General features: G+C 44.7%; 1 protein-coding gene across 1 annotated transcript in view; it reads left to right on the top strand.

Moving 5' to 3' along the window:
* The first annotated feature begins 3,475 nt into the window (after positions 1 to 3,475).
* Positions 3,476 to 13,537, top strand: part of BCL2L10 (BCL2 like 10) — a 52,169-nt gene continuing 42,107 nt past the window's right edge. The window contains exons 1-2 of the mRNA XM_081149145.1: positions 3,476 to 3,918; positions 6,162 to 6,280. Of these exons, the coding sequence (XP_081005271.1) occupies positions 3,484 to 3,918; positions 6,162 to 6,280 (554 nt within the window). The 5' untranslated portion in view covers positions 3,476 to 3,483. The remainder of the gene's footprint in view (positions 3,919 to 6,161; positions 6,281 to 13,537) is intronic.

Here is a 13,537-nt window from a genome sequence, read left to right as displayed (position 1 = left end):
ATTTAGTGTCTTTCATATTCCTTCCTTGAGTCAGTTTTGTCTCAGAGCACTTTAGAAGCTGGTCTTTCTCAGCATGCACCGTGACTTTGGAAGCCTCGTCTGGAGGTGCTCACTTTAGTGGGCTGTCTGAGGAGGTACTTGATCTGCGATAGAAGAAAGTTCCAATTCCAAATGTAAATAGACATCTTTTTATTGTAAAAGCATCTTTCCCAGTCTTACATCATATCATCTTGTTTCAGATAAAACGTTTTCGTCTGTGTGAACTGGTATAAATGAGGTACAGGTGTGCACAAGATGGGCAGGATATTTAATTTATGAGCCATGTGATGACGTGATTGGAGTGTTACCACTTGGCCGAACATTTTCTTTCAAGGAAAAAGCTGACCGCTGTGTGTGACACACATGCTTCTCAGAGCAACCAAAACCTTTCTGTGTGGGAACTCATGACAGTAAACGTATTTAAAGACCTATCCCTGGTATTAGACATATTAGGATTAGTAGTATCTCCTCAGCCTAAAATGGGTCTTGTCCATATCCATTAGACTCATAATTATTGCATTATGAGTGTAATTGCATATACAACTCAATTGATATGTCTTGAACAATAATCTTTGTCTTATATGACAAAAATAACATAAAAGATGCCTTTATGTGAAATTCAGCAATTCCTTCTAGAAGATACCAAGTGCTTTGTTACAGGATCCTTTCTTTTCCTTTTTTTATTTGTTGGTTTGTTTGTTTTGTTTTGTTTTTAAAGGTATAGAGAGGCTTATTCTTTGTTTTCGAAAATTCCTTACTCATAAAGATGGCCTGCGTTAGGGAAGTAAAAAGTCATCTCAGATACCAAAAATCACTCCTGGGTGAGGCTTGCCCGGTGGGTGGCCTGGGGTCCGTCGGGCCAGGCCCTGTGGTTTCCAGGTGCCCCTGGGTCTCCTGGTCTCCTCTCAGCCCTGCTGCAGCCCAGCCCTTCTCCCAGGGGTAGTGCTGGCTTTGCAGGCCCAGCCCCAGGCCCCGCTGCACTAAGGGGCCCTCCTGGAGCTGGAGCTGGCACAGCCATGGGATAGGCCTGGACCTGGCACCCCTGTAACCTGGGGGGGTTACAGAACCACCCTCTAAACCACTTGGTCAGGAATCATAGCGGACCAGTCAGTCAAAAATCAGGCCGTCTTTTCCATCAGTTTTTTAAAAATAAACAAAATGGTTGTATTCACTCATTTGTGAGGGTTTTACTACAGAAAAGGCCCCTGCTTGCCCCTGAAGAGGAAGAGGAGGACACGGTCCAGAGGGACCACTTTCCGGCCACCTTCCCCCCAGAGGACTGTCCGGGTGGGCACTCGGGGAAATGGGCACCGGGTCCGCCCAGCCCCTGCCAGCTGCTGAGGGAGCAGGCCCCTCCGCGTGTCCACTCCCAGGACCCCCGAGTGTGCTCCGGTCCCCGGTTGCAGCCCCCCTCCCTCCCACAGACCCCTTCATGCCTCTGCTCCCTGACCCGGCCTCCCAGAAGCGAAGGGACACGGGGCAAAGCAAAAGTCCCCTAAACTGCGGGGCAGCAAATTCAAGGTATATGTAGAGGCAGACAGAGCACTTATCTTCAGTATAAGTGCAAAATAGCCCATAACTTTCCAACTAAAAAGTGACTTTAAAGGCCTTTTGAAAGTATTTTGTAGAATACTCCCCCATGGGCAGTAAGCACCTCCCCCATAAGTATGTCATCTCACAGTGGGTGTTGTTTAGTATTTACTGATGAAATACTTGGCTGGGAATATACTACACCATGTGGAGACTCAAGGGTATAATCCAAGTAATAAACTGTATTTTGCATATTGAAAATAATGCTGAGTGGAGTTTTCAACCAGTTTTTCTTTCTTTAAAGGACTTGGGGGCAAACCTACCAAACTGATTGTGGTGAAGGGGCCAGTGGGTGGACACCCCTCCCCAGCCAGAGGAGAAGGGTGAGGCAGGAAGGGAGTCACATAAGGAGGTGGGCAGTGATGGGTGTTGGTGGGAAATACCTGTGAACTGAAATCAAGGCAGCGGCTCTGGTGGGTCAGCCGGCCTCTCAGAGGTGAGGCCCAGCTGTGGCCACTTCCCTCTTCCACCCTTGACCACCTCCACACCCTTCCCTGGATTGTAAGCAGCTTAATGGCAGCACAGGTTGTGAAGGCCTTTGCATGTGGGCTTTCGTAGTTGTTTCCCAGCTGGCTAGAAGGTGGTGACACTTAGGAATCACCTGTAAGTTAGAGGGTGACAAAGAATGTGACCTTAGGTTCAACCCAGCTGTACCCCTTTTACAGGATATATGATAACATCCACATTTCTCTCAGCCTCACTTTCCTCATCTAGGAAATGGGACAGCATTAAAGTATATAAAGTACGTAGCTCAGCCTTTGGCATGTCTTCAACAGGGCGAGTTCCATGCTTCTGAGCTCTGCCTGTCCACCCATCCTCCCATCCCCTTCTCCCTGTCCTGTTACCTTCTCTCCCCGCCCCCCACCTCTCTCCCTGTCCTCTTTCTTGCTCTTCCTCCTTCCCCCCTCCACCCTTTCCCCGCTTCCTCCCTCTTCTCCTCCCTTTCCCCCCTCTCCATAAGCAGCCCCTACTCATCTGTCACTGGGCCCCCAGAAATTTCGCTGCTGGTACCAATTCTGTATCCAGCCTGTGTCCAGTTAGGAGAAAGCCATAGAGTCATGTGAACAGAGAAGGGTTACTATAAGAAATGTGAATTAAAGAGACTGGAGTAATGAGGGATTGGCCAATGAAAGGTAGAGACCTCTAAGTAATATAGGAATGGCAGTGATCAGAAGCAGCCGACCACCTGGAGTTAAATAGGAGCTCTGCTGCTCCGAATATAGAGGTAATTAAACTCTGCCGTGATGGCCTGTGTCTTTGCCCCATCACTAGGGTCCTTGAAAGCAGGGACCACGTGCTGTTCTTGGCACTGTTCTCTAGTGCCAGGAGCACCCTCAACTCAAAGGCTCTGAATATGAGCGAATGAATGAATGCAGCCAATATGGGCCTTCTAGCAGCCCGCAGGGAATTATCCTGCCACAGACGCCGCACCCAAAGAAAGCCGTCTCCCGCACCCCTGCATGCTTCCGTCCAGCTGAGAGGCGCTGACCATCCTGCAAGGCAGCCGCCAGGGGAGGCTGTGAGGGGCCTTTGTCAGCCTCTCCTTAGGAGAAGGCAAAAGTCTGCCCAGCTTCCCAGACTGTCCCCTCCAGGTTCTTAGGCCCCAGGCCGAGAGCTAGACAATAACCCCAGAGAGGCCCACTCGGGTCCTGATTGCCACGTGAACACGCGCGCACCGCGGCGCCTAGTTTTCGGGACGCGCGCAGCTGCGGGTGGGATTCCCATTGAAGGCTCCGCTTGGGACCTAGAGGAAGCTACTGGCGGGGCGGGGCGGGGCGGGGCGCCCCTCCCCGGGGCGGGGGCGCAGCGCGGCCTAGAAAGCGGGCGGGGCGCGCACCCCGCAGGCGCCAGGCCATGGAGGACGCGTTGAGGTTGCGCACCCTGCGGCTGCTGACCGACTACCTGGAGCACTGCGCCCGGAGGCCCGGCGCCGCCCCGCAGCCGCCGTCCACCCCCGAGGCCGCCGTGCTGCGCGCCTTGGCCGCCCACATACGGCAGCGTTACCAGTTCACCTGGTCCCGCTACCGCGGATACCCGGGGAACCGCGTCGAGCTGGTGGCGAGCGCGGTGCAGGACCTCCATCGAATCTGCGACGCCCTCTCCTGGGGCCACGTGGTGGTGCTCGTGACTTTCGCGGGGATCCTGCTGGAGAGACCACCGTCGGACGACACGAGGCGACTGGAGGAGTGGGACGCCAGCGTCGGCCGGGACTGCCGGAGCCTGGCGACCTTGCTGTGCGACTGGCTCGCGGGGCAGCAGCGCGCCTGGATGGAGGCGCGGGGCGGCTGGGTGAGCGGCGCGGGGCCCCGAGGGGCGGGCATCCCGGACGCGCACGCGGCTGGCAGCCGCAGGGACCTAGCGGCGGGCGGCGGGCCCTCGGGGCGCTCGGTGTCAGTGCCCCGCTCCCTCCGCGCAGTCAGGCTGGCAGGAGCCGCCCTTTCTAGACGGCAGTGTTGCTAACCCAGTTCAGAAGCAGCCGCGCGGGTCTTGGGCTTGCACCCTTTCGCCTTGCCCTTGCCCGCCCGCTGGGTTTTAGGATGCCCCACGTTAGGTCGGGATGCTTTGCTCCTACAAAGATCCCCAAGGGGGTAAAGTCAGCGGCAGGGTGGTGCAGGCCAGGTGAATTCTTTCTCCTCCGCCTATTAAGCCCACCTTCGGAGAGCCTCACACTCACTGCACAGCTCTGCGGGCTGGAGAGCACCAGCCTAAAACGTTAGAATGAAAAGCCGTCCCCTTCTCCCTTCCCCAGCACCTCTGGGAGGAGCAGGGGCCACAGGTGTTGGTGCGAGTTCAGGGACACCCAGTGGTGGTGCTTACTCCAGGTTCCTTGATTTATAATCCGCTGCGCCCAGGCCTCAGGTGGAGATAGCCAGGCGTCCTGGCTTTCAGCTGTACCTCGTTTCGTCTCTGGTTTAGGCTAGAGCAGGATTTTCAACCTGTTTTCATCTCATGGCACACATAAACCGCTCAAGTTCTGTGGCACACCAAAACCTCTTACATTTTTTGCCAGTCTGACAAAATATATATATATATACGTATAATTGTGATTCATTCATACTGGACAGCTATTGTGTTGGCTGTTGTCATTTTTTCATTTGACAATCTAAGGGAAAAGAGGTCAGTGCCCCTGACTGAAGAGTCAGGCATTGCGTGTTTTAAAAATTCTTGCAGCACACTGGTTGAAAATCGCTGGGCTAGAGGGGCAGGCCCTTGGCTAAGGGTCAAGTAAAGCCCCACACCCTCCGGTAAGTGGGCAGCATGCCTCTTGGGTTCTGACCTGATCCCTGTTTCTTTCCTCTCATACTTATGGAGTTGAGTCAACGAGTGAAGTGACCCAGATTATAGAATAAATACAGCCAAACTATTAAAACCAGCCATTAAAAAAATCCAGGGAACTAGACAAGATACTGTAGGAAATTTAGCCTCCTGTTGGCAGTGTCGTGTTAGACCTGTGGTGATGAGTTTGGCTCCATTTGTGGAGGACAGGTAGTGTCTAAATCAGAACCTTGACCTTGTAGGGCAGTTTGAGGTGTTAAGCTTTAACTCCTGCATTCTTTGCAGTGTGTGTGTGTGTCTTCAACCATCCAGGCCTGTGACCTCTAAGAACCCCACCTGAGCTATTTGACTTAAGGCATTTGGCCCCTAAGAGTACTCTGCACTTAGAGGAAGTTGATTGGGGAGTGGGGGGAATTGTTTTTGTTCTTTAGCTAATCAACATTGGCAAAGGAATAATCTTTTAACATGAAGAAGCCAAAAATTTCCAGTTGCCTAAATAAGACGTACCCACCACTCTGAGATGCAGTTAAAATGCTAGAGTCTGGACTTCAGTTCCCTTTCTCTCCACTTTTCTGAATGGAGCTGTTTGCTGTATTGTCGCAGGTGATAACTTTCAACCTAGTGACTTGACAGTTTCCCAAATGGCATCTCTCCTGGGAAGCGCAATAAAGCGAAGTGCACTAAAATGAGGTGCGCCCCATAGTAGTCTCCCTTCCTCTTGTTTGTTTGGTTTTTAAAATATATCTTTATTGATTTCAGAGAGAGGAAGGGAGAGGGAGAGAAAGATGGAAACATCAATGATGAGAGAGTCATCATTGATCAACTGCCTCCTGCAAACCGCCATTGGGGATGGAGCCGCAACCTGGGCATGTGCCCTGACCAGGAATCGATCCAAGATCTCCTGGATCCTAGGTCGATGCTCAACCACGGAGTCACACCTGGCCCGGCTCCTCTTGGGTTTTGAAAGAAGGGAATCAAAAGAAGAGTAGGGTATTCCTGCTCTGAATGACAAACTGAAGCATCCTCTGTCTTTTTCTATCCCCCATATTGGACTACTTCTTACAAATCCTAACTCATCAAAAGTTCCTAATTGCAGGTTGCCTATTGGTGAGTATTGCATTTTTGTGTTTTTTTTTAACTTTTAAAATCCAGGAGTTATCTTACTGTTCCATCTCGAACCTCCTGTGTACTTCATTGAGTTCAGGTACTGAGTGTTATGAAACAATGTAATTCTCCTCTTCTCCCTCCCCTCGCAGGATGGCTTTTGTGACTTCTACAAACCTGTACTGCCATCTTCGAACAGGCGGCTGCTGGTTCAGGTTCTTCTGTCATGCGTTACAGCAACAATCTTAACCTATTTGTGGACAAAATTATTGTGAGTTGCAAAATTTTTAACCCATTTCTACCTGCCTAACTGTGACCAGCCAAGTGAATTTGAGATGTGAAGGAACAGAATAGAATAAAGTACCTTCTGGGACATTTTTACCTGCATCCCTAGGAGGAGGACTGTGGTGATGACTCAGCCAGTGTTTTAACTCCTGACAAAATACTCAAAGGTGTTAGGACAAAGGCACTTGAGTGGCTCTTTTCTGATGGGGAAAATGAGAATCTAAAGGCTTATTGCCCCAAAGAATTATAAAAGAAATTGTACTTCATTAAATGGGAAACCTGGTGCTATTTGCTACATTTAGATAACTATGAATATGAAGTTTTCACCGATCCACAATTTCATGTGCTACTGCTGGTCAGTTTATGAAGGCAATGGGTCGGGGTGAAATGGTGAAATGATATCAAAAGTGCTCCAATACCAGTCTAACAAAGAATATAATATCAACACCTTTTACAAGGAATTCTTTCTAAAGCCTTTGAAATTGAATTCCTGGGGCTTCTAGGGTTTCTAGAGTTAATATTAAGATTTTATATTTCTGACTTCAATAAATTGTTAAATGTCTTCAAAGTTTTAATAAATTTATGCCTCTTTTTAAAAAAATTAGTTGGTTTTCCTTTGGGATTCAATAAGCCTTTATTCTAAGGAGTAACTTGAATTGATGACAATTTCCTTTTTTATTGTCTCTTTAAATACAACATGTACAATTTGATATTTTTCAGTTACAGCTGGCATAAAATATTAGTTTCAGGTGTACAATATAGTGATTAGACATTTATATAACTTAAGAAGTGTTCACCCTGGTAAGTTTACTACCCATCTGACACCATAGTTATTACAATATTATTGGCTATATATATTCCTTATGCTGTACTTTACATCCCCATGACTATTTTTATAAGTGGCAGTTTGTATTTCTTAATCCCTTCCCTTTTTTTCATCCATCTTCCCAACACCCCTCTTACTTGGCAACCATCAATTTGTTCCCTGTTTCTATGAGTCTGTTCCAGTTTTGTTTGTTCTTTTATTTTCCTTAGATTCCACATATAAGTGAAATCATATGGTATTTGTCTTTCTCTGACTGATTTCACTTAGCATAATACCCTCTAGGTCCATAATGCTGTCACAAATGGTAAGATTTCATTCTTTTTTATGGTGAAGTAGTATTCCATTAAGTGTATGTGCCACATATTCTTTATCCAATTGTCTGTTGATGAGCACATGGGTTGCTTCCATATCTTGGCTATTGTAAATAATGTTGCAATGAACATGGGAGCGCATATAATCCTTCAAATTACTGTTTTGGGTTTCTTCGTATATATACCCAGAAGTGGAATTGCTGGGTCATAAGGCAGTTCCATTTTTAATTTTTTAAGGACCATCCATACTGTTTTCCATAGTGGCTGCACCAGTCTGCATGCCCACCAACAGTGCAGGAGGGTTCTCTTTCTCCACATCCTCTCCAACACTTGCTGTTTGTTGATTTATTGATGATATTCTGACAGGTATGAGGTGATATCTCATTGTGGTTTTAATTTGTATTTCTCTGATTAATGACATTGAGCATCTTTTCATATGTCTATTTGCCATCTGTATGTCCTCTTTGGAGAAGTGTCTATTCAGGTCCTTTGCCCATGTTTTAATTGGATTGTTTTATTTGCTTTGTTTGGGTGTTGAGTTGTATAAGTTCTTTATAAATTTTGGATATTAGCCCATTATAGGATGTATCATTGGTGAATAGCTTCTCCCATTCAGTAGGTTGTCTTTTCATTTGTTAATGGTTTCCTTTGCTGTGCTAGTAGGCTTTTTTTTAGTTTGATGTAATCCCATTTGTTTTTTCTTTTATTTCTCTTGCCAGAGGAGTTATATCAGAAAAAAAATATTACTAAGAGAAATGTCAGATTTTACTGCGTATGGGGTTTTTTTTTCTAGAAGTTTTATGGTTTTGAGTCTTACATTTAAGTCTTTAATCCATTTTGAGTTTATTATGTATGGTGTAAGAAGGTAGCCTAGTTTCATATTTTTCCCATGTATCTGTCTAATTTTCCCAACACTGTCTTTACCCCACTGTATATTCTTGCCTCCTTTGTCAAATATTAATTGACCGTATAGGTGTGGGTTTATTTCTGGACTGTATATTCTGTTCCATTGATATGTGTGTCTGTTTTTATACCAGTATCATGCTGTTATGATTATTATATCCTGTACTATAGTTTGACATTGGGTAGTGTGATACCTCCAACTTGGTACTTTCTCAAGATTGTTGTGGCTATTTGGAGTCTTTTGTGGCTCCATATAAATTTTTTGTTCTAGTTTTGTGAAAAAAGCCATTAGTATTTTGCTAGAGATTGCATTGAATCTGTAGATTGCTTTGGATAGTGTGGACATTTTAATGATGTTAATTCTTTCTATCCATGAACATGGTCTATGCTTCCACTTATTTGTATCTTCAGTTTCTTCAGTGTCTTATAATTTCTGAGTACAGGTCTTTTACCTCCTTGGTTACATTTATTCCTATGTATTTTATGTTTTGATGCAATTGTAAATGGGATTATTTTCTTAGTTTCCTTTTCTGATAGTTCATTATTGATATATAAAACAGCAACTGATTTCTGAATATTAATTTTGTATCCTGCTATTTACTGAATTCATTTATCAGTTCTAGTAGGCTTTTTGTTGGAATCTTTAGGGTTTTCTCAATACAGTATCATGCCATCTGCAAATAATGACAGTTTTACTACTTCCTTTCCAATTTGGATGCCTTTTATTTCTTGTCTGATTGCTGTGGCTAGGACTTCCAGTACTATGTTAAATAAGAGTGGTGAAAGCAGACATTCCTGCCTTTTTCCTAATCTTAAAGGAAATGCCTTTAGTTTTTCCATTGAGTGTAGTAGCTGTGGGTTTCTCTTAAATGGCCTTTATTATGTTGAGGTTTGTTCCCTCTATTCCCACTTTGCTGAAAGTTTTTATCATAAATGGGTTCTAGATTTTGTCCAATGCTTTTTCTGCATCTATTGATACGATCATATGATTTTTATCCTTCATTTTTTTATGTGGTGTATCACGTTTATTGTTTTGTGGATATTGTACCAACCTAGCATCCCAGGAATAAATTCCACTTGATCTTGACGTCTAATCTTTTTAAAATATTGTTGAATTCAGTTTGCTAATATTTTGTTGAGGATTTTTGCATCTATGTTCATCAGGGATATTGGCCTATAATTTTCTTTCTTTGTAGTGTCTTTATGTGGGTTTGGAATTAGGATAATGCTGGCATTGTAAAATGAGCTTGGAAGTTCTCTCCTGTTGAATTTTTTGCAATAATTGGAGAAGGATAGGTGTTGGTTCTTTTTGAATGTTTGGTAAAAATTCACCTGTAAAACTATCAGTCCAGGACTTTTGTTTGTTCGGAGGTTTTAAAATTTTTATTACTCCTGTGATTTTGTTCGTCATAATCTGTTCAGATTTTCTGTTTCCTTCCTGATTCAGTTTTGGACGAGTGTGTGTTTCTAGGATTTTATTTATTTTAGATTATCCAATTTATTGGCATATAGTTGTTTATAATCTTATCCTTTGTATTTCTGTGCTCTCAGTTATTCTCCTTCACTTCTGATTTTACTTGTTTGGGTCCTCTCACGTTTGAGTCTTGTTAAATATTTGTCAATATTGTTTTTTTCAGAGAACAAGCTCTTGATTTCATTGATCTTTTGGAATTTTTTTACCCCTTTCCATTTATTTCTGCTCTGATCTTTGTTTCTTCTACTCAGTTTGGACTTTATTCATTGTTCTTTTTATAGCTCCTTTAATTATAAAGTTAGATTGTTTGAGATTTTTTTTTCTGCTTCTTGAGGTAGCCTATATTGCTATAAATTTCCCTCTTAGAACTGCTTTGGCTGTATCCCATAGATTTAGGAGTGTCTTTGTGTTTGTGTGTTCAGTTTTTTTTCTTGTAATTGATTTCCAGTTTCATACCATTGTGGTCAGAGCAGATCATGATGATTTCAATCTTAAATTTATTGAGACTCGTTTTGTGCCCTAATATGTGCTCTATCTTAGAAAATGTTCCATGTGCATTTGAAAAGAATATATATTCTGCTGCTTTGGGGTGAAATGCTCTAAAGATATCAATTAAATCCATCTGATTTAGTGTGTCATTTAAAGCCACTGTTTCCTTGTTAATTTTCTGTCTGAAAGATCTATCCATTGATGCCAATGGGGTGTTAAAATCCCCTACTATGACTGTATTACTGTCAGTATCTCCCCCCCCCTTTTTTTTTTTAAATATATCTTTATTGATTTCAGAGAGGAAAGGAGAGGGAGAGAGAGATAGAAACATCAATGATGAGAGAAAGAGTCATTGATTGGCTGCCTAGCCCACAACCCGGGCATGTGCCCTGACCGGGAATCAAACCCCGATCGCCTGAATCCTAGGTTGACGCTCAACCACTGAGCCACGCCCGGCCGGGCAGTATCCCCCTTTATGTCCATCAAGATTTGCTTTGTAAAGCAAAAGTATGTGCTCCTATGTTGGGTTCATAAATGTTTCCAAAGGTTATATCCTCTTGTTAGATTCATCCCTTTACCATTGTCTGTCTTTGTCTCTTATAATAGCCTTTGTTTTAAAGTCTATTTTGTCTAAGTATTGCTACCTCAGCCTTTTTTTTTCCCATTTCCGTTTGCATGAAATATTTTTTCATTCCTTTACTTTTAGTTTGTGTGTCTTTCGTTCTGAGGTGGTTCTCTTATAGACAGCATATATATGGGTCTTGTTTTCTTATCCATTCAACTATCCTATGACTTTTGATTGGAGCATTTAGGCAATTTACATTTAAAGTGATTATTGATAGGTATGTACTAATTGCCATTTTATTCTTTATAACTATGTTCCATCCTTCCGCGTCCTCCCCCTCTTTGTCCCTTTAACATTTCTTGTAGTACTGGTTTGGTGGTAATGAACTCCTTCAGCTTTTTGTCTGAGAAGCTCTATTTCTCCTTCAATTTAAAATGATAGCCGTGCTTGGTAGAGTAATCTTGGTTGTAGGTCCTTGGTTTTTATCACTTAGAATATTTCTTGCCAATCTCTTTTGGCCTGAAATGTGTCTGTTGAGAATCTTATGGGAGCTTCCTTGTAGGTAACTAGCTACCTTTCTCTTGCTGCTTTTAAGATTCTCTTTGTTTTTAACCTTTGCCATTTTAATTACAATGTGTCTTGGTGTGGGCCTCTTTGGGTTCATCTTGTTTGGGACTCTCTGCATTTCCTGGACTTGTGTGTCTTTTTCCTTCACCAGAGTAGGGAAGTTTTCAGTCATTATTTCTTCAAATAAGTGCTAGATCCCTTTCTCTCTTCTCCTTCTGGTCCCCCTATGATGCAGATTTTGTTACATTTGATATTGTCCCAGTGGTCCCTTAAACTATCCTCATTTTTTAAAATCATTTTTTTCTTTTTGCTGCTGTGATTGAATGTTTCTTACTATCTTGTCTTCTAAATCTCTGATTCAGTCCTCTGCTTCATTTAACCTACTGTTCATTCCTTCTAGAGTATTCTTCATTTCAGATATTGTATCCTTCATTTATGATTGTTTCTTTTAATGGTTCCCATGTCCTTTTTTATGGTGGTGAAGTTCTCACTAAGTTTCTTGAAATCTGTATCTGGTAGATTGCTTGCCTTCATTTCATTTCATTCTTTTTCTGAGGATTTTTCCAGTTCTTTCATTTGGGGAATGTCTCCTTGTCTCCCCACTTTGGGTGCCCATCTGTACTTTTCTGTATATTAAGTAGATCTGCTATGTCTCCCAGTCTTGGTAGGGTGGCCTTATGTAGTAGGTGTCCTGTGGGGCTCAGTAGCACAGTCTTCCTGATTACCTGAGCAAGGTGCTCCATGAATGCCCCTGGTATGGCTTATGTGCACCCTCGTGTTGTAGTTGATTCTTGATTGCTTTTGGCCCCTTTGTGCATGGGGTCAACCCGCAAGCTGGTTGATTGTAAGGATCGACCCCAACCACTGTGTATGAACTGCTGTGTGGGTGCTAATCCACAAAACAATTCACCCCAGCAGCGTCTGGTGCTTGCTGAGATCTCCCTTGGGATGTGCCGCTTGTGAAGCTAATTGGGTCATACTCTGATGTGCTCTAAAGCCTGCCACTGGGTGTGTTGGTTCTGGAGCCTCTTGGAAGGGACTCCAGTAGTACAGGTCAGTGTCAGATGCTATCTGTGACAGGCCCTGGGCTACCTGTTCAGAGCTACAAAGCATTCCACAGTTCGTAGCTGCCTCTGCTGACCCTGGGTATGCATGGGAGGGGCCAAGCTACACACCAAGTCTGGCTTCCACCAGCACCAAGCCTGGGGTCAGGTCAGCAAAAGACCCAAGGCACCCTGAAATCTGCCTCCACCAGCTGGCTGCCTGTTAAAACCAGTCATTGAAAGAGTCTCTGGCGGTATGTGAGTTGCATCCAGTAGGTTCTCAGTGAGTCACCAGGTAGGGTGAGTGGTGTTCACCAAGTTGATAGACCCAGCACCAGTTCTGAGTCTGAGGCCACTCAACAAAAGTCTCAGGATACACCAAGGACAGCTTCCACCTGCCTGGGGCATGCGTACCTTTAGTGTGGAGCAGGGTCTCGGGGAGTCATCAGGGTGAGGCCAGTAGAGTTCATCAGGCTAAAACAGATTAATATTTGGCTCCATGGAGGGAGGGCTCTGTACAAGAAGGTGGCACCAGTCTGGGTGTTTCCGGGGGAAAATGGACCTCCTTGAGAGCCGTACAAGAAAGTCTGCACTGTGGGCCCAGGCTGGCCAAAGCCAGCAGACTCCTCCTTCACAAGGTGCAAGCTTGGCCAAGTGGGACCAGAGGGAGTTGGGAGGATGGGGCTAGTACATCCCTTCAGGCTGATGTGGCATAGAGGGGAGTGCTTGACCCAGGAAAGATGCCATCTGTGGGCAGTGTGGAAGATGGCCTCAGCACAAGGACAATGGCAGCTGTCACTCTATCCCTTTCCATGAAGCCACACAACCCAATCTCTCCCTGTATGATTCCAGTGGAGCCCAGGGTGAGTGTCTGAGAACAAGAATTTGTGCGCTATCCCTTTAAGAGGCCAGCACCTGGGTTTTTATGTGTACTCCTGTCTCTTCCTGGTCAACAGAATCCCTGCTGATTTTTCACAGCCAGATGTTATGTGGGCCTCTTCCCTGCACTGGTGCTCCCAGCATGGGGTTGAGAACACCACCACCCCTTCCCCCCGGCTCCTCAGC

The sequence above is a fragment of the Miniopterus schreibersii genome, assembly GCF_964146895.1.
Source record: "Miniopterus schreibersii genome assembly, chromosome: 1".
Taxonomy (NCBI): Eukaryota; Metazoa; Chordata; class Mammalia; order Chiroptera; family Miniopteridae; genus Miniopterus; species Miniopterus schreibersii.
The sequence above is the reverse complement of the archived record's forward strand: the minus strand, read 5'-3'. Positions and strand labels throughout refer to the sequence as shown.